Source organism: Schistocerca gregaria, chromosome 3, assembly GCF_023897955.1.
Source record: "Schistocerca gregaria isolate iqSchGreg1 chromosome 3, iqSchGreg1.2, whole genome shotgun sequence".
NCBI lineage: Eukaryota > Metazoa > Arthropoda > Insecta > Orthoptera > Acrididae > Schistocerca > Schistocerca gregaria.
In genome coordinates, this window is record NC_064922.1 from 582002850 (window position 1) to 582025879 (window position 23030).

The window sequence follows — 23030 nt, forward strand, 5'->3', positions numbered from 1 at the left end:
TACCTTTTTCAGCCTGCTACATTTCGTCTTGCAGGTTTTCTCAACTCATTCTACAAAGTGGGTCTGAAAAGTTTAGTGAACAGTCTCAGAAAATAAATGAATTTCTGTGTTTAAAGTAATCAGCATTAGCCACAATACACTTGACACCAGTTGTAAAACTGTTGGAAACATTCCTTGAGGACTCATTCAAAGCACTGTGGTCAGGCATTGTTAATTATCCGCAACATCTGTGAATGTCTGTCAACAATAGTGCTTAGACTGTCTTTGCTTATCTTCAACTCTTCTGCTCTCATTTTCAGAGACAGCCAGTGATTATCCACAAGCTTCTATTACAGTCATTCAGAATTGTTTGGGATTGTATGTTGACCCGAACGCAGCCCATCCTTGACACTGTCCTGCCCATCTCTGTTGTGTGTAAACAATTCACACACACACACTTCTTACTCACTGATTCAGCGACATACATTTTCAGACATTCCATGGGTCTCCATCACAATTTTCTCTAATTTGGTGTAAAGCTTCATGTTAACACATTGCTCCATTTTGCAGTGTATAGATGAGGCATTAAACAGTTGGGGTACACATTACAAGTTTTAAATACTTCATTAACTATTTCTGTACAAAATTTCTGAATATCTGTATTGAGGGATTGAAAAGTTCTGTTAGCTGCATGGCAAGCAGCAATGTGTGTTATGAAGCTACATGATAAAAAGTAACGTACTGTAATAGGAGTCAGTATTTACAGATTAGGTAAATATTTTTTTTAGAAGAATATTATTGTAATCAAGAAAATATTAATATAATAATAGCAGATAAATAACAACTGTGTAGTATAACTAAGGAGGCAGTGGCTTAAGTAGCAGCTTTTTTTCTAATTTACTCAATCAAATTTCAATTATCCTTGCACTATGTTTTCAAAATGACACTCTTCTAATATAGGGGGCAGTCAAATGTAGATGAGACGAATGGAAAAAGTAAGAAACTGTTTATTATTTCAAAAGTAATCGCAATAACTGTTAGTACATTTATCCCACTGTGAAAAAGATTGTCAATATCTTCATCAAAAAATGTTTGCAGTTGATTATGAAACCATGGTTTTACCGAAGAGTGCATCTCTTCATCCTAAGCAAAGCAACGAACATGAATGTATTTCTTCATGGCTCCAAAAATATGGAAATCACATGGAGAGGGATCAGGACTGCATGGAGAATGTGTAAAGACTTCACAGCAAAGCATCAGCAACATAGTCGAAATGGCAGGTATGCCTGCTGCGGGAGAGTCATGATGATCTTTTTCTTTCGCTGCAACTAAAGTACACCATCAAGTCCAAACACCCAGGAATGTTGATGGGCTGCATTATTCTGTTGCAGCATAATGCCAACACACACATTGCTGAGGTTGTTTAGACTATGCTGCAGAAGTTTTGTTCGGAAGCCCTTACACATCCTCCATATGGTTGTGCTATCTCTCTGCGCGATTTCCATATTTATGGAGCTCTGAAGAAAGACATTTGTGGCCATTGATTTGCTTCGGATGAAGAGATGCATGCCTGGGTGCAATCGTGATTCTGTTGGCAGCATCAAACATTTTTCCCTGAAGGAGTTTACTGTCTTCTCCATCTGTCTCATTTTTGTCTGACTGTCGCTTAAATCATAATGCCTATTTCTCGATCTCTTGAAAAATGTTACACACTGTGAATTGTTTCTACTACAGTAAATTTTGACCTTATTCTGTACTTCCAACTAAAAAAAAAGTGATTGTTACCTTTTTTCATTCCAGCAAACTCAGTATTCATGACTGATATGCCACCCCCATATCCTGGTATTACTGGTTATGCTGGGTATGCTACAGCTCCTCCATCTGAAGCAACTGGTTTCACTCAGCCGCGTTCTGCTGCTGGTAAGTTTATTTAGTTAATAAGTTAGTTACTGGCATGTGGTATCTCACTGTGTGTGTTGTAATCTGAAAGAACACTCCATTATCTCAATGAATGGTGCACTGGCCATGAAAACCAGAATCTTGTGTTAAAATCTGTTTCCTTTGAATTTTTCAGACATAGAACATTTATCTTGGTACATTGAGCTGAAATGTAATGTTTTCATTTACAGTTTCTGTATGGCTTTTCTGTAAACCTTTTTAATCAGTACCGGCCACAAATACTATTTTGTTCTGCAAATTCAAAATGTTGCAAGTGTAAACCTTTATCTTATTTTGGCAAACTGCCATTACCAATTTTCGTGTTATAAAGTGTATACTTATTTATACATCAATAGACAATAAATATTTAATGGCTGATCTTCAGCAGTGCCTTAGAACTCATCACTGTCTCGTGTTCCACCTATCCTTGTAATTCACTTGTGAGCCTGCTTGTCTGGACCCTACAACGTTTTATCTTGTACTTTGGTGTAATCTGTTCATTTAGCAAGGCGTTAACAATACTCAGTCTGTTCCTATTTCTTTGGTATATTGATATTCTCACACCAGTCACTTTATTAATAGGTGGTGTTTAGTCAGTGGATTCTTTCCTTCTCTGTGTGGTTCATTTTATTTCTAAACCATGTGCCAGATTTGTAATTAATAATACTGCGTTATACTACGAGGGTCAGTCAAAAAGTAATGCCTCCTATTTTTTTTTTTTCTACGTTTAATTGTCAGGAAATTTAAATGCAATTACATAGGTTGAAAACCACAACATTGAGGATCATTTTGTCAGTTTTCAATGTAATCTCCGCCCATCTCTACAGTTTTGGTCCATCTTTGAACAAGGGCATGTATCCCAGCACGGTAAAAATCACAGCTCTGCTTCCTAAGCCATTGACGCACGGATGTTTTGACGGCCTCCTCATCTTCAAACTGAATCCCACGATGAGCTTCTTTTAGTTGCCAGAACAGATGGAAGTCTGATGGTGCCAGGTCAGGGCTGTATGGGGGATGAGGCAAAACTTCCCATCCAATTTTGACAATCTCGTCAGAGGTGTGACGACTGGTGTGTGGTCTTGCATTGTCATGCAAAAGAAGAACATCTGCCATTGATTTTGTTGGGCGAACTCGCTGAAGACGTGCTTTAAGTTTTTTGAGGGTTGTGACGTATTGAACAGAATTTATTGTGCATCCCTGCTCCAAAAAATCAACCAGAATCACACCCTCTGTATCCCAGAAAACTGTTGCCATAACTTTCCCTGCCGATCGCACAGTTTTGAATTTTTTCTTCCTCGGCGAGCTTGTGTGACGCCACTCCATTGACTGCCTCTTTGATTTGGGTTCAAAAATATGCACCCATGTTTCGTCCCCGGTCACAATTTTTTTCAGAAACTCATCTCCCTCCAAACGGAAGCGCTGCAAGTGTTGGGAGGCTATTGTTTTCCTTGCCTCTTTATTCTGATCGGTTAACATTCTTGGAACCCACCGTGCACAAACTTTTGAGTACCCTAATTGTTTAATAATTGTGATCACACTGCCTTTACTAAGAGAAATAATGCGACACACTTCATCTGCAGTCACCCGACGGTCACCACGAATGATGTCATCAACTTGCTGAATGTTGTGTGGAGTCACTGCACTCACCGGCCTGCCGCTCCGCTTTTCGTCAGTCAACGGTGTTTGCCCTTCAGCTTCCTTACGACGACGAACCCATCGTCTAACAGTGCTGACATCCACTGTCACAACACCATACACCTTCTTCAGTCTTTCATGAATGCGTATGGGCGTTTCACCTTCTGCATTCAAGAATTCAATCACACAACACTGTCTCAAACGAACATCGATGTCGGCCATCTTACAAACTTCTGCTGTGCTGCCACCTGTTGACACAGAAAGTTACTACTGCAGTGGATTGCAGAAGGTGGTTTGAGGAATGGCGCCAAATTCAAATTTTTCACTTAACTTAATTTTTTTACGTAGAAAAAAAATGGGAGGCATTACTTTTTGACCGACCCTCGTATTTTCTGCATGTTACATTTTACTAAATGTCTCCTCAAGTTTCTCCGCTTGTTCTTCCATAGCAATTTTGATTCTCCCTGTCCAGTTAGAAATGGCAGTTCATGTATTTTCTACTGTGCATTACATCTCCTCTTTAATTTCCATAGATTATTAACATGTAACTGGTAAATAATACTTCCTATGTTTTGAGGCAGTTTGTTATAGTTGTAAATTGTTTTACAATTGTTAATGTAGCAGAATCTATTATTTTACAGTTTTTAATGTAGCATAAACCCCTCCCCAGTTAACCATGGACCTTGCCATGATGGGGTGGATTGAGCACTCAGCAATACAGATGATAGGGTGATACATGCAACCACAGTGGTGGATTAGATTTGGAAAGGTGTTCTTGAAGAGGGATAGCAGCCTTTCCAGTAGCTGCAGGGGCAACATTCTGTACAATTGGTTGATTTGGTCTTGTAACTTTAGCCAACATGGCCTTGCCTGCTGGGACTGCAGCCGACTGAAAGCAAGGAAAAACTAAAACAGTTACTTGTTTTGAAGGCAGGCACCTCTTCTTTATGGTTAAATTATACCGTCTTTGGTAAAATAGGCACCCATTCAAATTTCCAGGCAGAGACTACTAAGGAGGACATCGTCATCAGGAAAAACAAAACTGGATTCTAAAGGATGTAGTGCAGCATGTGTTAGATTCCGTAATTAGATAGGAAGGTTAGAGAATTAAAAAGGAGAAGTGAATAGGTTGAAGTTATATTGGGAATTAGTGAAGTACAGTGGTAGGAATAACAGGATTTTTGACAAGGTAATTACAGGGTTATAAATTAGAAAAATCAAACATGGTAAATGCAGCAGTAGGTCTAATAATGAATATGGAAATAGGAAAGCAAGTAAGGCACTTTGAACAGCAAAGTGAATTCTTTTCATGGCCAAGAGAGAATGAAGCCAATACCCACCGCAGCAGTAAAAGTTTGTATGCCAACTAGCTCTGTAGACTATGAAGAGATTGAAAAAGTATATTATAAGATAAATTATTTGGATAGTTAAGTAGAGGAAAATTTGTCATGGATGACTGTAATTAGATAGTAGGATAAGAAAGAGAAGCAAAAACGATAGGAGAATATTGACTGGGGGAAAGGAATGAAAGGGCAACACATCTGGTAATATTTTGCACAAAGCAAATTTAATCTGCAAAAAACTGAACTGCCTCTTCTGAACCGTCTCTTAGTCTACCAGAATTTCTTATTTACCTCTCTTCTCTTTGATAATTATTAAGATCTGTAAAGGATTGCAGGATAATTGTACATAGCCTAATTGAGATTATCTTACTCTTCATTTGTATTTACTGGTCAAAATGCTTTAGGTGATTAGCTTGTTAATCATGAGCTATTCCAATTTGAAGTCAGAAGTCTGTGAGCTACACACACTATTATTAGACTAGTAAACATTAACAGGTGTTTTTATAAGTAAAATGTTGTTTTGAATAGAATTCTACATATTCACTCTTGGACACAGACCGACTGACACGAAACAATACCTCGGTTTCTAATTGTCATTGAAGATTGTGTAATGCGTTATGGAAGATGACTGACTGAAAATTACATGAGCATACATTGTGCACACGTCGATGAAGAGTTACCGACTGCCTGGAACTTCATGCACAATGCCTCGTTGTAGATGTGCATATTACAGAAATTACAGAATTGTTAAATACAAGTGCATAAAATTTTTGATATGTACATAAAAGAAAAAGTGAAAGCTAAAATGATGCAATAGGCAATGAAGGAAATTTAACCAAAAGCTGTATAGTTAGAAAATCACAAAATAATAGGTATTGGTTCTATTTTATTAGAGAAAAATTTTAACATGCCAAGAATTTTGTAGACAGTGAAAATTTTCTGTTAAGAATAAATGGTAAACTAACATTACAATATTGTAACACGGGATTTTGGAAAGAATTACATCTTAAAATTAGAACATTCTGGAACACACAAATTCTGAATATGAATAGATCCTGAAGTATTTAATTTTCAGAGAAATTAAAGTTTTTGCTAGAAAGAGGAGAGCAAGCTATGTTAATTCAATCCTGCTAAAAGTTTTTTGTTTTATAATTAAGACATGCATGGTTTACAGGTATTGTAAAGAATGAATATTTTTTAAATAAAATATCGATATGAAACAAATGCACAGTTGCCATTGCAGTTGGTAAATTATACTCTGAATAATGTTTTGTTAAATACTGCATGGATAAGAATTCAATCAATGTATGTAACTTGGTATAAGCACTACTAATGAAATCAGAAAAAAGTTGATCTTGTACAGCTGCAAACAGCCACAACTTGGTTTTAGGTTACTTAAATAAAAAAGGAATCACTTCGGGTTTTGAATTGGTGCAATTCATCATCAGACGGCTTTGATCAAAACACACTTTACATTGTTGTAGAGCTAAGCTGCTATGATATGTCCACTGCACCTGTAAACCAATATAAGATGTGTTTTAACAAAAACATGCAAGGTGTCTGATGGTTAATTGTCTCAGTTTGAAACTGGAAATGGTATATTTTCAATAATGTAACATAAAAAAGTTTGTGAGTGATTGTTGCATACACCAGCAATAATTTCAGTCAGGTCTTTGATAAAACTGAATAGAAAAAAATATTGTTGGCATCAGTGGTGGTATAATAACAGATAGGATAATCCCACCTTGCTCTGTTACATATCACTTCTACATCTACATGATTACTCTGCCATTCACAATTAAGTGGCTGGTAGAGGGTTCATCGAATAACCTTTAAGCTACTTCTCTACCATTCCACTCTAACAGTGCATGGAAAAACACACACATAGATCTTCCCATTAGAGCTATGATTTCTCTTATTTTATTATGATGACCCTATGTTGGTGGCACTAACAAAATATTTTCACATTCTGAGGAGAAAGTTTGTGAATGAAATTTCATGAGAAGATCCAGCTGCAGTGAAAAATGCCTTTGTTTTAATGACTGCCACCCCAGTTCATGTATCATACCCGTGGCACTCGCCCATATTTTGTGATAATACAAAATGAGCTGCCTTTCTTTGAACTTTTTCAATGTCATCCTTCAATCCTATATGATAGGATCTCTCGCTGCACATCAGTTGTCCAGAAGATGCCAGACAAGTGTAGTGAAGCAGTCTCTTTAGTAAACCCATTACATCTTCTGAATGTTCTGCCAGTAAATCATGGTATTTGTTTTGCTTTCCCCACAACATTATCTACGTGATCGTTCCAATTTAAGTTACTCATAATTGTAAACCCTAAGTATGTAGTTGAGTTATAACCTTTAGGTTTGTGAGATTTATCATGTAACTGAAATGTAGTGGATTCTTTTTAGTGCCTGTGTGAGTGTCCTCACACTTTTCATGATGTAGAGTCAGTTGCCACATTTTGCACTATATAGATGTCTTGTCTAAATTGTTTTGCAATTCATTTTGATCATCTGATTGCATTACATGGTTCTAAATGATGGCGTCATTTGCAAACGTTCTAAGAGGACCGTTGAGATTGTCTCCTAAATTATGTAGATTAGATACAACAGAGGGCCTGTAACAGTTCACTGGGGAACACCAGATATTACTTCTGTTTTACTTTGACTTTCTGCAGATTTTTATGAACTGTGACCTTCCTGACAGGAAATCATGAGTTCAGTCACGCAACTGAGACGACATTCCATAGGCACGCAATTTAATCAGAAGTTGCTTCTGGGAAACTGTGTCAAAAGCCTTGTGGAAATCTAAAAGTGTGGAATCAATTTGGACATCCCATGTCGACAGCTCTCTCTACCTCATGAGAATAAAGAGCTTGTTGTGTTTCACAAGAATATTTTCTGAATCTGTGCTGACTGTGGGACAAGAGATTACTTTTCTCGAGATTATGAATAATGTTTGAACTCAGTGTACGTTCAAAGACCCTGCTGCAAACTAATGTAAATGGTGTGGGTATGTAAGTCAGCAGACTACTTCTATTTCCTTTCTCAGGTATTGGTGTGACTTGGGGACCTAGTCAGTCTCTGAGTATGAATCTTTCTATGAACATACAGTTGTATGTGGTTTTTTAAGTATGGAGCTGTTGTATCTGCATACTCTGAAAGGAACGTGACTGGTATACAATCTGGAACAGCAGCTTTGCCTCCTTTCTTAAATATTCTATGCTGCTTCGCTACACCTAGAATATATACTCCAAAGTTAGTCATGTAAACAGTCATTCTTGAATCAAATTCTGGAATATTTACTTCATTGTCTTTCATAGAGGAATTTCGCAAAACCGTGTTTAGTAACTCCGCTTTTAGTGGTGCTGTCATCAGCAACATCACCATTTTTATTGCACAATGAAGATATTGATTGTTGATGTGTGATTTCAGAATCGTGCAAGAAGATTGTGTATTTGTTACAGACCTGTAGACAATTAATTATGTAACGGTAAGGCAGAGTATTTGAAACCAGATTTTAAACTGTGACACATTTCCAGGGCAGGGATAGATGTAAGCTGTGACCATAATTTTATGGTTATGAACTGTAGATTAAAACTGAAAAAATTGGAAAAGATAGGAAATTAAGGAAATGGGGTTTGGATAAGTTGAAAGAACCAGAGAATTGATAGTTTCAGTGGGAGCATTAGGCAACATTTGACTGAAACAGGGTAAGGGAATACAATAGGATATGAATGGTGGGTGGCTTTGAGAGATGAATTAGTGAAGGCGGAAGAGAATCAAATAGGTAAAAAGACAAGCGTCAACAGTAATTCTTGGACATTACAGGACATACTGATGTTACTTTACAAAAGGAGAAAATATAAAACCACAGCAAATTAAGCAGGCGAAAGGGAATATAGCTGTTGAAAATACAAGGTTGGCAGAAGGTGCAAAATGACTAAGTTAGAATGAGTAGAGGACAGATGCAAGGCTGTAAAAACATGTACAACAAGGGGAAAGATGGAACTTGAGGGTAATTTTATAGAAAGGGAAGTGGTGGTGGTGGTGGTGGTGGTGGTGGTGGTGGTGGTGGTGGTGGTGGTGGTATGGTAGATACAATACTGTGATAAGTATTTGACAGAGTACTGAGAGACCTAATCTAAAATGAGGTCTCTGGAGTAGATGACCTTCTATCGGAATTACTGAAACCCTGGGAGATGCAGCCATGACAACTATTCCACATGTATGCAAGATAATTGGGACAGACAAAATACTCTGACTTCAAAAAGAATGTAATAATTCTGATTCCAAAGAAGATAGATGCTGACAGATGCAAAAAAACACCGAACTGTCAATTTAAAAAGTTATGGTTGCAAAATACTGATTTGAATTGTTTGCAGAAGAATGGGAAAACTGTCATGGAAGATGGGTTTGGGTTGTGTAGAAATGTAAGAACATGCAAGAAAGTACTGACCCTACAGCTTATCTTAGAAGATAGGTTAAAGAAAGATAGACTATGCCTGTAGCATTCATAGATGCAAAGATACCTTTAATAATGTTGAAATTCTCAAGATAATAGGGATAAAATACAGGGAACAAAAGATTATATATAGTTTGTACAGAAACAAGACCTCAATTGTAAGAGATGATTGACATGAAGGGAAAGCAAAACTTGAGAAGAGAGTGATAAAAGATTGTAGTCTATCAATGATGTTATTCAATTTGTACATTGAACAAGCTATAAAAGAAACCAAAGAAAAATTAGAAGAAATAAAGTTCAGGGAGAAGAAATAAAAACTTTGAGGTTTGCTGGAGACACTGTAATTCTGTCAGACAGCAAAGGACTTGTAAAAGACTATAAGGTAAGTATCAGCAGAAGTAAAATCAGTGTAAAGGAATGTAGTCAGATTGAATCTGGTGATACTGAGGGAATTAGGAAATACTAAAAGTAGTATTAGTAGTAGTAGTTGAGTTTCTCTATTTTGGCAGCAGAATAATTGATGTGGGCAGAAATAAAAAGGCTATAAAATGCAGACTGGTAATAGCAAGAAAAGCACTTCAGGGAAAAAGGAAATTGATAAAATGTAATATCAATGTAAGTGTTGGAATGGTATTTGTCTGGTGTGCAGCCTTGAATAGAAGTGAAATATGGATGACAAGCAGTCAATAGAAGATTTTGAAATGTGGTACTATAAAGACATGCTACAGATTGGATTCGTAGATCACATAACTAACACGGTAATACTGAATTGTCGAGAAAAATAAATTTGTGGCATAACATGACTAATAAAAGGGATTAGTTGATAGGACACGTTCTGAGATGACAATAAATTGTCAATTTGGTATTGGAGGGAAAGGTGAGGGAGAAGAATCTCTAGAGTAAGGGATATATGCAGTAAACAGGTTCAAATGAATATATAAGTTGTAGATGAAGAGGCTTGTGTAGAGCTGCAGTCTTTGAACTGAAGACCACACCAACAATGATGCATGATCATTTTTTTATTGTTGCATGAAGCCAGATAAGTTAATACTGCAGAAAGCTAGCAGGTATGTGTATAAATAGTGCTGAATGGATGAAAAGTGCATGTTTTTGGTATTGTGTTTTAGCAAGGATCCAGAAGGAAAGTTGTGTACTTACTCTGTAACACTATATACTTTGAGAAAACACTAAATTTGTGTGGAAATAGATATTTGGAGGAAAAATATACAGTTGGGAAGAAAGCAAGAATAGAAAGATACTTGAGTGATTAAGGTTTAACATCCCATCAGTGATGTCTGCATCACTTCTTTGCTATACCCTTTTCCTTCTCTAATTACTTTACTTACACATAGGTGTCCTCCCTTTACAGCTCATTAATGATGCCTTTCCACTCATCAGACGTGCTTTCTACTCATACAGTCAGCTCCAAATTGTCGATTTTCAAATCTCACGGAATACCATCAGTCTTCCATTTCAGCCTGTTCGCTCTCCCCCCCCCCCCCCCCCCCCCCCTCGCTCTCTCTCTCTCTCTCTCTCTCTCTCTCTCTCTCTCTCTCTCTCTCTCTCTCTCTCTCTCTCTCTCTCTCTCTCTCTCCTTTGATTATTTAGAAACTTGTATGGAAAGGAAATGAAATGGTAGCATCAACAGGAAGAGGGGAGATGTACAGGTAGAGGAGTGGGTAAGGAAGTTTGCTCAGGCAGAAGGATGTCAATTGTAATGGCAGCAATATCAAATTGACAGGGCAGGGGATGAGTTGCTGGGCAGACAATTCCCACCAGAGCAGTTCAGAGGAGCTGATCTGGATAGGAAGATGTAAATTGGACATAAATTGAAGCAGTGCACAGCAAGCAGCTGATTACCCACATCAATAGCTCTTGAGAAACAGAAACTGAGAGTACTCACAAACTGTACTAACTAGTTACTTCAGCACCCATTCCATGCCATTTGTATCATCCCATGCAGATTGCCACCTCTCGCATTCACTGGCAATAGCAATTGCTGTCTGTTTTGAAACATTCATCTCTGCTCCCTGTCAGTCAAATTATTTTTATGACCACTGTTGTTAAACTGTTTTCGTGGCAACTAGTGTTACGCCATTCATTGTAGGCACTTTGAACAGCTGACACAAATAAATTGTGCAGTTTAATTCACAGAGAAGTCATAGGCATATCCAGACATAATAAACCCTTTTGGCCATCCTGTCACGTCTCCACATTGACCCTTCTTAAAGCAGTGATTCCATTCAACCAGCTGGCACACACATACCAGTATTATATCAGGAGCCCACTCAAAATGTAAATGGCTGTGATAGCATCTTACCTCTAGCAACAAATAATCCTGTGGAAATAGGGAGTATCATGAAGCATACAGGTATTAGTAACAACAAGGTTGCTGTAGCAAGATTGAATATTGTAACATCCAAACCCACCTAAAATAAAATCAACAGTATCTAAAAAAGCAGACGAAAATTCACTTGACCCCTTTTTAAGAAAGAGGCTCCATTTCTTCCTATCTGTGTGTTGCTCATACATGACTTAAATTCAGAGAAATAGTGTTGACTGCAATTGACTCTTATACCAAGTAAATTAGTCAGAAACTAGATAGATTCCCCCGGGTACACAAAACACGTCAGGACACTGTTACGAAAGAAAGAATGAAAGAAAGAAAGAAAGAAAGGGAAAAAAAAAGCATGCCAGTTTTAAAAGAACCAAACTTTCAAAGATAGGCAATGTTTTATAAAACTGAGATTGAACTTCAGGGTGGGAGTCTGTTAATAGTTTCCACTAGGAAACTCTTGTCTCAAAATCTGTTCATATGGAAAGTACACCAGTGACTAGACACAGTCAATACTTTCATTGCTCAGTAGCAATGTTAATGACACCAGTGATAGTGCCACTAAAAATAGTTTTCTGAATTTTTTTTCACCAAAGAAGCAGCAGTAAATATTCCAGAAATTGAATTCAGAATAACTGCCAACATGAGGAACTTAAAGTAGATACCATCAGTGTAGTGAAGCAACTTAAGGCACTTAAAAAATCATCTCCAGGTCCACATTGAACACAAACTGGGCACGTTACAAAGTATGTTGATAAAATAGCTCCATTTCTACCTGTCATATAAAAACACTCATAATATCTGTACCTAATAATTGGAAAATTGCACAGGTCACATCAGTACACAAAAAAGAAAATGGTGGTAGTCTGCTGATTTGTAGATATACTGGTTTCAAACATAAAGTACCTAGAAGAAAACAGCATATTAACACACAACTGGCATGAAACACAGCTGGCTCTTTATTCACAGATATTAATGAGTGATATTGACAGGGGACATTATCAAGTTAATTCCATATTTCTAGATTTCCAGAAGGCTTTTGACACTGTCCCTCACAAGCAGCATCTAATCAGATTGCTTGCCTGTGGAGAATTATCTTGGTTTGTAAGCATACTGATATGGATAGTACCTTGAAAGTAGTGCTGCTGCTCATTGATGTTTTGCTTCTTGCTGTAATTTAGTTTTAATGATCAGTTTCTTACATGACAAACACAATACTAAAAGAGTTGCAAACTTTTTGCATCTATGAATACCAATAATTTATCTCTGATAAGCTTGCAATAAATTATTTCGGCAGTTTTACAAATCAGCATCTTATGTTTCAAATGGCTTGATAGGGCAACATGTTTGTCGAACGCTTTCACTGTCCAATTCTAATCCACACGTAATGTGAATTTGTGTTCATTTACATAGTCACTGCAGATAATAGCAACTGAATGGCTTCTAATGACACAGAAATAACCACATTTCGATGGCAAAGCAAGGTCTGATTGTAATAGTTACTCAGGGATGTTGATATTGTGAATGACTTCTGTGAACCGCTGAAGCATTTTCCTGTATGTCTACTTATAGAGGAATGTATGAATAATTATTAAAACTGGCTTTTATCTTTTGATTTATAATAGGAAAGTAGTGGGCACGAAATTACAATAGTAAGTATACTCCTGCAGAGATTCAGAGCCCACCAAAATTGTCTGAAAAATCAAATTTTCTAGGTTGAGTAATCGGCAAGGCTACAAAACTGAGCAAGTGAATTTTGGAGATAATGATTAGTTTAGAATAAAATATTTTGGAAGATGAGATTTGATTATGAATAACTTTTGAAATAGGAAGTTTTTAGGAGAAGTGAGATGTTTACAGATAAGAGGGAAATGAGGTTTCAAAAGTTCCTGGCAAATTGTAACTGTATGCCCATCTGGAACTCGAACCTGGGACCTTTCTCAGGCAAGTGCTCTGCTGACTGAGCTATGAGTTGTTCTACATAACTAGTGGGCTAGCACTCCTACAAAAACAGATATTGCGGAGATGTGTCTTGGCCATTGCTTTGTTTCCAATCTGTATTTTCACTCTGCAGCAGCGTGTGTCCTTATTTGAAAGGATACTGCAGAGATATGGCTTAGCCACAGTCTTCAGTATAGTTTCTGCAATGAATTTTCACTCTGCAATGGAGTGTGTGGGGATCTGAAACTTCCTGCCAGATTAAAACTATGTGCCAGAACGTGGGACCTTTGGTTTTCACAGGCAAGTGCACTATTTACTCATAATAGTTACGTGAATCTAAGCCACACCTGACAAATGACTCGAAATAAAGGGGGAAAAAAAAATTCCCGAATCTAAGCCGCAACTGAAATTTGAGACTTGAAATTCAAGGGGGGAGAAAAGTTTTAGACCGCACCTCTAAATCGAAACAAAGTTGGTCCATTGTAACATGACACACAATTTAGGCCGAATGGATGAAGATACAGTTACAGTAGTTTGGTTCGAGTCGTAAGCTTAGCAGTTAAATTTTACCAGGTAGCCATTGCTATGCATCTGACGCTCTGTCCGTATTTATACGGGTACCCTTCTGTTTTCGCTTGCTTCATCTGATTTGAATCGATTGCTTATTTCGCTTTGATCTGATAAATGCCATTCTCTTTATTATAGATGTTTACATCACTCTAAGCTGAAAATGTGTTATTGTACTGTGTCATGCATTGTTTGTCCCATTCTGATAATGAGGGTTTACGACCTGTCGCCTCTCGCGGCATGACTTGTTTTTGTGCGCACTACTGCTGCTTACAACAACAACAAAAAACCACCACCCAGAGAGAAAGGAATTGTCTCATTAGGGAAACAATTGCAAGAGATCGCTATTTGTTGTTACTTGCACTGCTGCTTTCTTTGATTATGATCAACAAGAACCAAATAATAGACTGTGTATGATAGATGCTGTTCTGAATGGGGGTTTAGGGAAATTTTTCTTCGTTTCAAAATCTTTGCCGATGCCTCTGTAGTACATTACATTCTGCACAGAAATTAGTCATCTTAGATTTATTATTCTTAGGGTGAAGAGAAGATTGCATGTGATTCATAAAAGTTCCTATTTGCAACCATCTGTTGTCACAGGTAGGAAACAATTCAGAACATAGAGTTGACCATATTGACATGCATCCCAAACACTCTTGCCAGGCAGATTTTTGCTGTAGATTTTTAGTGATGACTTCAAATGCAGTGTGTGGTGTTGTTGTCGTCTTCAGTCCATAGACTGGTTTGATGCAGCTCTCCACATTTTTCTATCCTGTGCAATGCAGAGTAGCAACACTTATAAAATAAGAATGAAAATAACTTAGAAATTAAATGCTGATATTTAAAACGAAATTTTATTAGGTTTGTAATACATTTTTTACAAAATGTTTAAAATATCAGTCATGATTCTAAATCACTATCACTTGATTCTTTGTTGCTCAGTTCTTCATACAGACCGTTGTCCTCCGTACCATCTAGTGCATTGAATATCGAACATTTTTCAAATGCTTGTTGCACAGTCTGCTTTGGAACACACTTCCATGCATCATAAATCCATTAGCACACTTGCAACAAACTTGCGCGTTTTATATATGTCCTGTAGGTGTCGGTTGTCTGTCGCTTTTTGAAAGCCAGTTTGTGTATACATGCGTTTAAGCTTGTCCTTAAATGATTTCTTCAAACAGATGTCAAGTGGTTGCAGAATTGAAATCATCCCACCTGGAATTACTGCCAAGTCCATTTTGCTTTCCTCTAATTTTCATTTTACTGCAGGTGTTGTATGGCCTGTGTACGCATCTAATACCAGCAGACTGCATAAACCAAGCATTGCGCCAGGACGATTCCACACAAGCCTAATACATTCCAGCACCATGTCCTCCTAAAACCACCCAGTTTCGTTTGCTTGTTCAATTACAGTTTTTGGAAACACTTCAGATTTTGGTAAAGTATTTTGCTTGAAAACTATGAATGGGGGTAATTTATGTCCCATCTGCTGTGCAAGCAAGCATGATGGACATCCACTGTTTTTCACTCCCTGATATAAGAACACTTATGTCTTACATTCCTTTGACGTCAAGCATATAATTTGACAGCATGTCAAAATATACTGGAGTTTGGTCAGCATTTCCTATCTGACCAAGAAGGTATTGCTTTTCTGTGTGCCGCCTAATTGTGAAGCACTGAAATTCCACAAGTTTTTCTTCATAATTTTTCGGCATCTTCTGTGCAACTGAAATTCGCCTCTGAAGTGAAAAAACTGCAGCGCTTCATAAACAGATCAATCCAGCTGCAATTAGCCTTAAAATTTTCGATTTTTTGCTCTCTAACAATTTCATATGCCTTAATTTTTAAAATTTCGGCGTTCACAGGCAAAAATTTCTGACACTGTTTCTAACAAACTCATTTAAAATCACTTCTAGTGCATAATATCGGCAACACTTTAGCCCACTAAATGCTTTCCTGCTACTTGAACATTGAAATAATTTGTCTCTGCAGTCGCCATCGCCTGACGTTGCTCTCATCAATCCAGTATCACAGACCTGCATCATGATTAGAACTTTGTTCCACAAAAGAAATAACTCCCCTCTTGAATTTGGCACTATAATGATAGCGCTTCATTATGATTCACTAACACCAACAAGCACTTCACAAAATTCCACAAAGCAATAGATGCCGCTATGTGAAATCTTAATGAGCCCCAGTGTATCAACTTGTGAAACAGTCCTAAAGCCTTGTGCATTGTTGGTATTTTTGTGTAAAGAAATTTATTTTTGTTGCTACGAATATTTGAAAGGCTGCTACACTCAAAGTTGAACAATACAGAATTTCTATTTACTTCGTTGGATGATGTATGAAAAGCAGTGGTCAAAACTCGGGGCAGAGAAAAAAGCTCGTCTTCTACCCTTTTTTTAAAATTTATTTACTGACACAGAAGTTTTGTCGCCAGTATTTATCTTTGTGTCTGCAAGGCATGTATGTGTAGTGCTTCATATGTTTGATGGCAGAAGTTAGTTGTGGTGGCACCTACCAACATTTTTTAGAACTTTCGCTTACTTTACACTCGATTCTAAGCCGCAGGCAGTTTTTTGGATTACAAAAACTGGAAAAAAGGTGTGGCTTACATTTGAGTAAATACAGTAGCTATCCCAGCTTTGAGTCAAAGTCTGGTAAACAGTTTTAATCTGCCAGGAAGTTTCAGATCCCCACACACTCCATTGCAGAGTGAAAATTCATTGCAGAAACTATACTGAAAGCTGTGGCTAAGACATATCTCTGCAGTATTCTTTCTTCCAGTTCTGCTAGTCCTGCTAGGTATTCAGGAAACTTCTGTAAAGTTTGGAATGTAGGAGATGAAGTACTGCTGGAAGTAAAAGTTGTGAGGGATGGGTCATGAGTTCTTCGGATAGCTCAGGTAGTAGAGCACTTACCTGCAAAGGGCAAAGGTCCCAGGTATGAGTCCGTATATAGCAAACAGTTTTAATTTGCTAAAATGTTTCAGATTGCTGTTCATTCCACTGCTGAGGTGAAAATTAATTCTGGATATATTGTTTGGTCAAAATTGCGTAAGAGTTCACTCCAAATTTTACTTTCATGTGTTTGTACCAGTCCTCAAATTATGCCTATCTAATCATAAAAATTATTTCTAGATAAACTAATTAGGTTATCAGTATCTGAAATCGGGAAATTACCTTGTGAAAAATGAAACTTTGAGATAGTTGTAGAACTTCGTAGTAGCACCTGCTGTGATTTTTGTGATTTATTTTTGAAGTGTGTGTTAGATGATTCTTGTGGCTGTCTTTAACACAGTTATGACATGTGCATGTTTCTATTTCACTTGGGATTTAAAGAAATGTTTACTTAATACTGTACGGTTCCAGATGCCAAAGCAGCAGAAGCAGCTCAGAGTGCCTATTATGATCCAAATCGACCACAGTGTGCGTACGTGCCACCTCCTGCGTATTATGTAAGTATGATAAATGGATACAGAATAGCAATTTATATACATGTAACATCATTTAGAGTGGCTTTCTGTTGGGGGGAGGGGGGGGGGGGAGCTGCTTTGTGCTGTAATGCCTACAGTGAAAGGAAAGATAGAGAATTGGAAATTAAAACAGCTGGTCCATTCCAACAGATAAGCTCCATAAAGTCTGTCAAAAAGAAATAGTCATTCCTCAATGACTGTAGTTGTTAATGTGTTAAAAATAGTTCTGGGGTTAAGGAGATTTTCAGCATTGACTTTGGGCATGATGAGGAATAAGGATGAAGGCTTTAATAAGCTGTTACTTTAGTTGTTAAAACAAAAGATAAAATGTAAATTTTAATAATGAAAGTTAAACATATATTAAGATATAAAAAGTTCGTGTACTTATCAGTGCCTAAACTAAAACAAGCACAAGTTTCATAGATGTAACTCTCTCTCTCTCTCTCTCTCTCTCTCTCTCTCTCTCTCTCTCTCTCTCTCTCTCTCTCTCTCTCTAACACACACACACACACACACACACGCACGCACGCACGCGCGCGCGCGCGCGCACACACACACACACACACACACACACACACACACACACACACACACACACCATTACGATGTAGATAATTCCTTGATACCCCAGAATGTGTCCTGTGAGCTGGTCCCTTCTTCATTCTACTTGTGACATAATTTGTTTTTCTCCAATTCACTTCAGTATTTCGTCATTAGTTATTCAGTCTACCCATCTAATCCTCAGCAAGAGTTTAGCACCACATTGCAAAATCTTGTATTCTTTTCTTGTCTGAACTGTTATTGCCCATGTTTCACTTCTGTATAAGGTTATGCTCCACACAAATACCTCCTGAAAAGACTTTGTAGCAGAATAGCTGCCTAAGGTAATAAGCTATTTTATCATGAAGTATTTGCCAAAAATGGTTTCTTTATAGTATTTGTGTAACAAAAGAGCGAATGTGTTAAGGTCATAGAGATCTCTCTTAAAGAGCGATATCATGAGTTGTTGCCACTACTGGATACTGCAGTGCAGCTGCACACATTTGATTCTATGTTATTGTCATATGTCACATAAGAAGGCTTAGAAACTATATAACATTGAACCTCTCAAAATACACACACAAAACATATGAACATATAAAAGACAACTTACTGAAGCATTTTCTCGTAAACAACATTCAGTGAGCACAGGTATTTACAAAGCTGGCCTAAATCACCATCTCACATGACATAGCAATATCTTGGTCAAAGAAACATAGCAACCAGGACAAAAGGCAGAAAGCAGGTTGTAATGAACTGCATCATTCTGCCACTACAGTACTGTAGCTGTGGTGGTGGTGGTGTTGTAATTGCCACCAGCTGCTCCAATTTTGTCAGTATGTGAATCCTTACTCGCTTATTTAGCATGGATATTCTCTAAATAAGTTGGATTGTATTTGCGAAGACATAGAAGACACAGGTAGTGTTGGGGTCTCTGGCTTGAACAACCATCACTGTGTGATGGGGTTGGTGCAATTTTACAGCTGAAGCTTACACACACACACATATATAATATAATAGAGGGAAACATTCCACGTGGGAAAAATATATCTAAAAACAAAGTTGATGTGACTTACCAAACAAAAGCGCTGGCAGGTCAATAGATACACAAACAAACACAAACATACACACAAAATTCAAGCTTTCGCAACCAATGGCTGCTTCTTCTGGGAAGAGGGAAGAAGAGGGAAAGACGAAAGGATGTGGGTTTTTTGGGAGAGGGTAAGGAGTCATTCCAATCCCAGGAGCGGAAAGACTTACCTTAAGGGGAAAACAAGAACAGGTATACACGCGCGCGCACACGCACACACACACACACGCACACACACACACACGCACACACACACACACGCACACACACACACACACACACACACACACACACACACACACACACACACACACACACACACACACACACTAGTAAAGTATGGGAAGCCATTATCATGATTTCAAAGTGAAAATCATAACTGTCAGTAAAAGCTTTATGAGAATGGGAAGTCTCCTTATGCCACTGTGAGATGTTGCTCGCATGTTGGCTGGATCTTGTAAGAACATGAGGGCCAATTTTAGCCAGGATCCAGCTTTCCATAAGTATCCAGTGAGAGGAAAGGGTTGGGTTTGATTACCATTCCACCAACATGGATACAAACCCCTCCCTCCCTCACTCACTCACTCTCTCTTTCCCTCCCTCCCTCAACCACTCTTTCCCTCCCTCCCTCACTCACTCTTTCCCTCCCTCCCTCCCTCCCTCACTCACTCTTTCCCTCCCTCCCTCACTCACTCTTTCCCTCCCTCCCTCCCTCCCTCACTCACTCTTTCCCTCCCTCCCTCCCTCACTCACTCTTTCCCTCCCTCCCTCCCTCACTCACTCTTTCCCTCCCTCCTTCTCTCTCTCACTCTTTCCCACCCTCCTTCTCTCACTCACTCTTTCCCACCCTCCCTCTCTCTCACTCACTCTTTCCCACCCTCCCTCTCTCTCACTCACTCTTTCCCACCCTCCCTCCCTCTCTCACTCACTCTTTCCCACCCTCCCTCCCTCTCTCACTCACTCTTTCCCACCCTCCCTCCCTCTCTCACTCACGCCCCCAGGGGCTCAGCATTCACTTGCTGAGTACGGGCTTGGCGACCCCGGGGTCCTGAGCTGGGGACTGGTCTGCGCCGCCAGTGTCCTGTCACCGTAACCCCCGGACATGCTTCAGCGACCACCGTACGGCGCGGCGGTGAAATGTTGTGTGCTGCGGGGAATGGTAATCTTGGCTTGACCGCCTGGATTGCGAGGAAGGCCAACATCTATAAAAACCCCTCAATCTTTCGGTGTGCTCCGCGCCTAGAAGATGCATGGCTGTTGGGGTGGAACAGTCGCAAGCGGGCAACCTCTGGGGCACCTGCCGCACCCCAGTTGTATAAGGCTTACTCAGGCACGCGGGGCTCTGTCTGAGCGGACTTTTAGTTCCCTAGCTGCTCGTGGGACCACAATGGACCCTTCGACCACTACATTTCCCCCTACCAGTGGCTTGGGTGGGCCGCTGGTAGGAAAACACACCCAATCGAAAAAGCGGCTACGCGCTGCGAGTCCTCCAGCGCCTGGTGTTGCTAGAGGTTTAACAGAATGTAGTAACGGAGCACATGCTGATAATCAGAATGTGTTTTTGATTATTAAAAGGAAGGAGGGTAGCTTTGAGAGGGTTTCTCCCTTTTACATCAACAAGGGTCTTGAGGGAATTGCAGGAACACTGAAATCTGTAAAGCGACTGCGCAATGGGACTCTGTTAGTTGAAACTTCTAGTTCCCGTCAAGTCGCTGCCCTTCGGAAAGCAAATTGTCTAGGAGAGTACGCTGTCGAGACCGAGCTCCACTCCACTTTGAACTATAGTAAGGGTGTTGTGACGTGTAGGGACTTGGTGGATATCCCCGTAGACGTGCTAAAATCGGGGTTCTTACGTTTGCCCGTACGGCCATATTTCTCCAACCCAATGCGCTGTTTTAAATGTCAGCGCTTTGGGCATACTACGTTGGGGTGCAATGGGATAGCCACGTGTGGTAAATGTGGTCAGCCTGCCCATGACGGAGCCGATTGTTCATCGCCTGTGAAGTGCGTGAATTGCTCTGGGAGTCACCCTGTCTGGAGCCGGATCTGCCCCATCTATCTCGAAGAGCGGAAGGTACAGGAGATTAAAACATCTAAGCGCATCCCCTATGGTGAGGCCAAGAAGATCTTTAAGGCCATGCAACCTCCTGTGTTTTCCACATCTTTCGCTTCCGCTCTCAAAAAACCGGTACAACTGGCCACTGTTGCTACACAAACGGAGGTTGCTAGTGTTAGCACTAAAACCTGCGCTTGCCAGTGCACTTGTGCTGCTGCGGTTGTTTTGCAATCTGCGGCTCTCCCCGCTACATCGGACAAGGCCGTGGTTGCTGACATTGAGGTACTTCCAGCCTCCCCCCATATGGCGCCTTCTGCCCAGGCGAGTCAACCTCCAACTGTTGACAAGGCTCTGCATTCCAAGCCCCCCAAGACAAAGCCTCAGAAGATGAAGGTTCTGCCACCTGAGGAGACTAGTCAGCGTCGGTCCGATGATGATGCCATCGTACTGTCTGACATCTCCCGTGGGTCGTCATCGGATCTTATGGACATTGATGTCGACCGGGGGCGATCTTCTCGCCCCAGGAATAAATCTCCGGCCAGTACGGTCTCTCCTCCAAAGCACAGAGGCAGGGTGAAAGTTCAGCCACCCTGATCACTGGCTCCCATATTACAGTGGAACCTGAATGGTTTCAGGACGCATGTGGCCGAATTACAACTCCTCATACGAGAGTGCCCCTTGTGCTTATGTCTCCAAGAGACACACTTTCGGGCCACTGATTCTCCTTCTTTACGCGGCTATACCGCATATCGAAAAGATGATCTGACGGGGCAAAGGGCAAAGGGTGGTGTTGCGGTTTTTGTCCGTGATGTGCACTCCTCATCTGAGCTCCCTCTCGTCACCGACTTGCAAGCAGTTGCAGTTGACATTCTTGTGGGTCGGAGGCTCACAGTCTGTTCTGTTTATTTACCACCTCCGGATGCGATAGACTCTGAGGCTCTCACGGACCTTATTAGCCAACTCCCTCGCCCATTTCTTCTTCTGGGGGACTTCAACGCTCATAATGTCTTATGGGGCTCTCCGACTACTTGCCCCAGAGGTCGCATTCTGGAAAGCGTCATGATGTCTGAAGAACTGTGCCTCCTCACCTCTGGTGCTCCCACTCATTTCTGTACTGCTTCCGGATCGTCATCGGCTATTGACCTTTCCTTTTGCTCTCCAGCACTCGCGGATTCTGCTCTGTGGGAGGCTGCAGCTGACCTCCATTCTAGTGACCACTTCCCCCTCTGGATTCGCCTCCTGGATGAGGCTGTGGCATTACCAGTGCCGCCCCGGTGGCACCTTTGCAGAGCTGACTGGACATTTTTCAGCCAACTGGCTGTTTTGGAACACCGTGCCAGCGTCCACGAATGGGTATACCATGTTGCAGTCGTGATCTCTCATGCTGCTGAATTGTCAATCCCACGATCATCCGGTCATCCCAAGAGGCGTCCTGTCCCTTGGTGGACCACTGAGTGCCACTCAGCCATCCGCGCCCGCCGTGCAGCACTGCGCCGCTTCAAGTGCCGTCCCTCAGCTGACAATCTTGCGGCCTTTCGGGTGGCAAGGGCCAGAGCGCGGCGAGTGATTAAAGAGAGCAAACGACGGTCATGGCAATCGTTCTTGAATTCCATCTCTCGCTCCACTAGTTCTACGATAGTATGGGAAGCCATCAG

General features: G+C 40.1%; 1 protein-coding gene across 1 annotated transcript in view; it reads left to right on the plus strand.

The window, feature by feature from the left end:
• The window catches only part of LOC126354572 (WW domain-binding protein 2), a 114863-nt gene that overhangs the window by 81934 nt on the left and 9899 nt on the right, over window positions 1–23030 (plus strand). The window contains exons 5-6 of the mRNA XM_050004317.1: window positions 1780–1899; window positions 17586–17671. Coding sequence (XP_049860274.1) covers window positions 1780–1899; window positions 17586–17671 — 206 coding nt within the window. The remainder of the gene's footprint in view (window positions 1–1779; window positions 1900–17585; window positions 17672–23030) is intronic.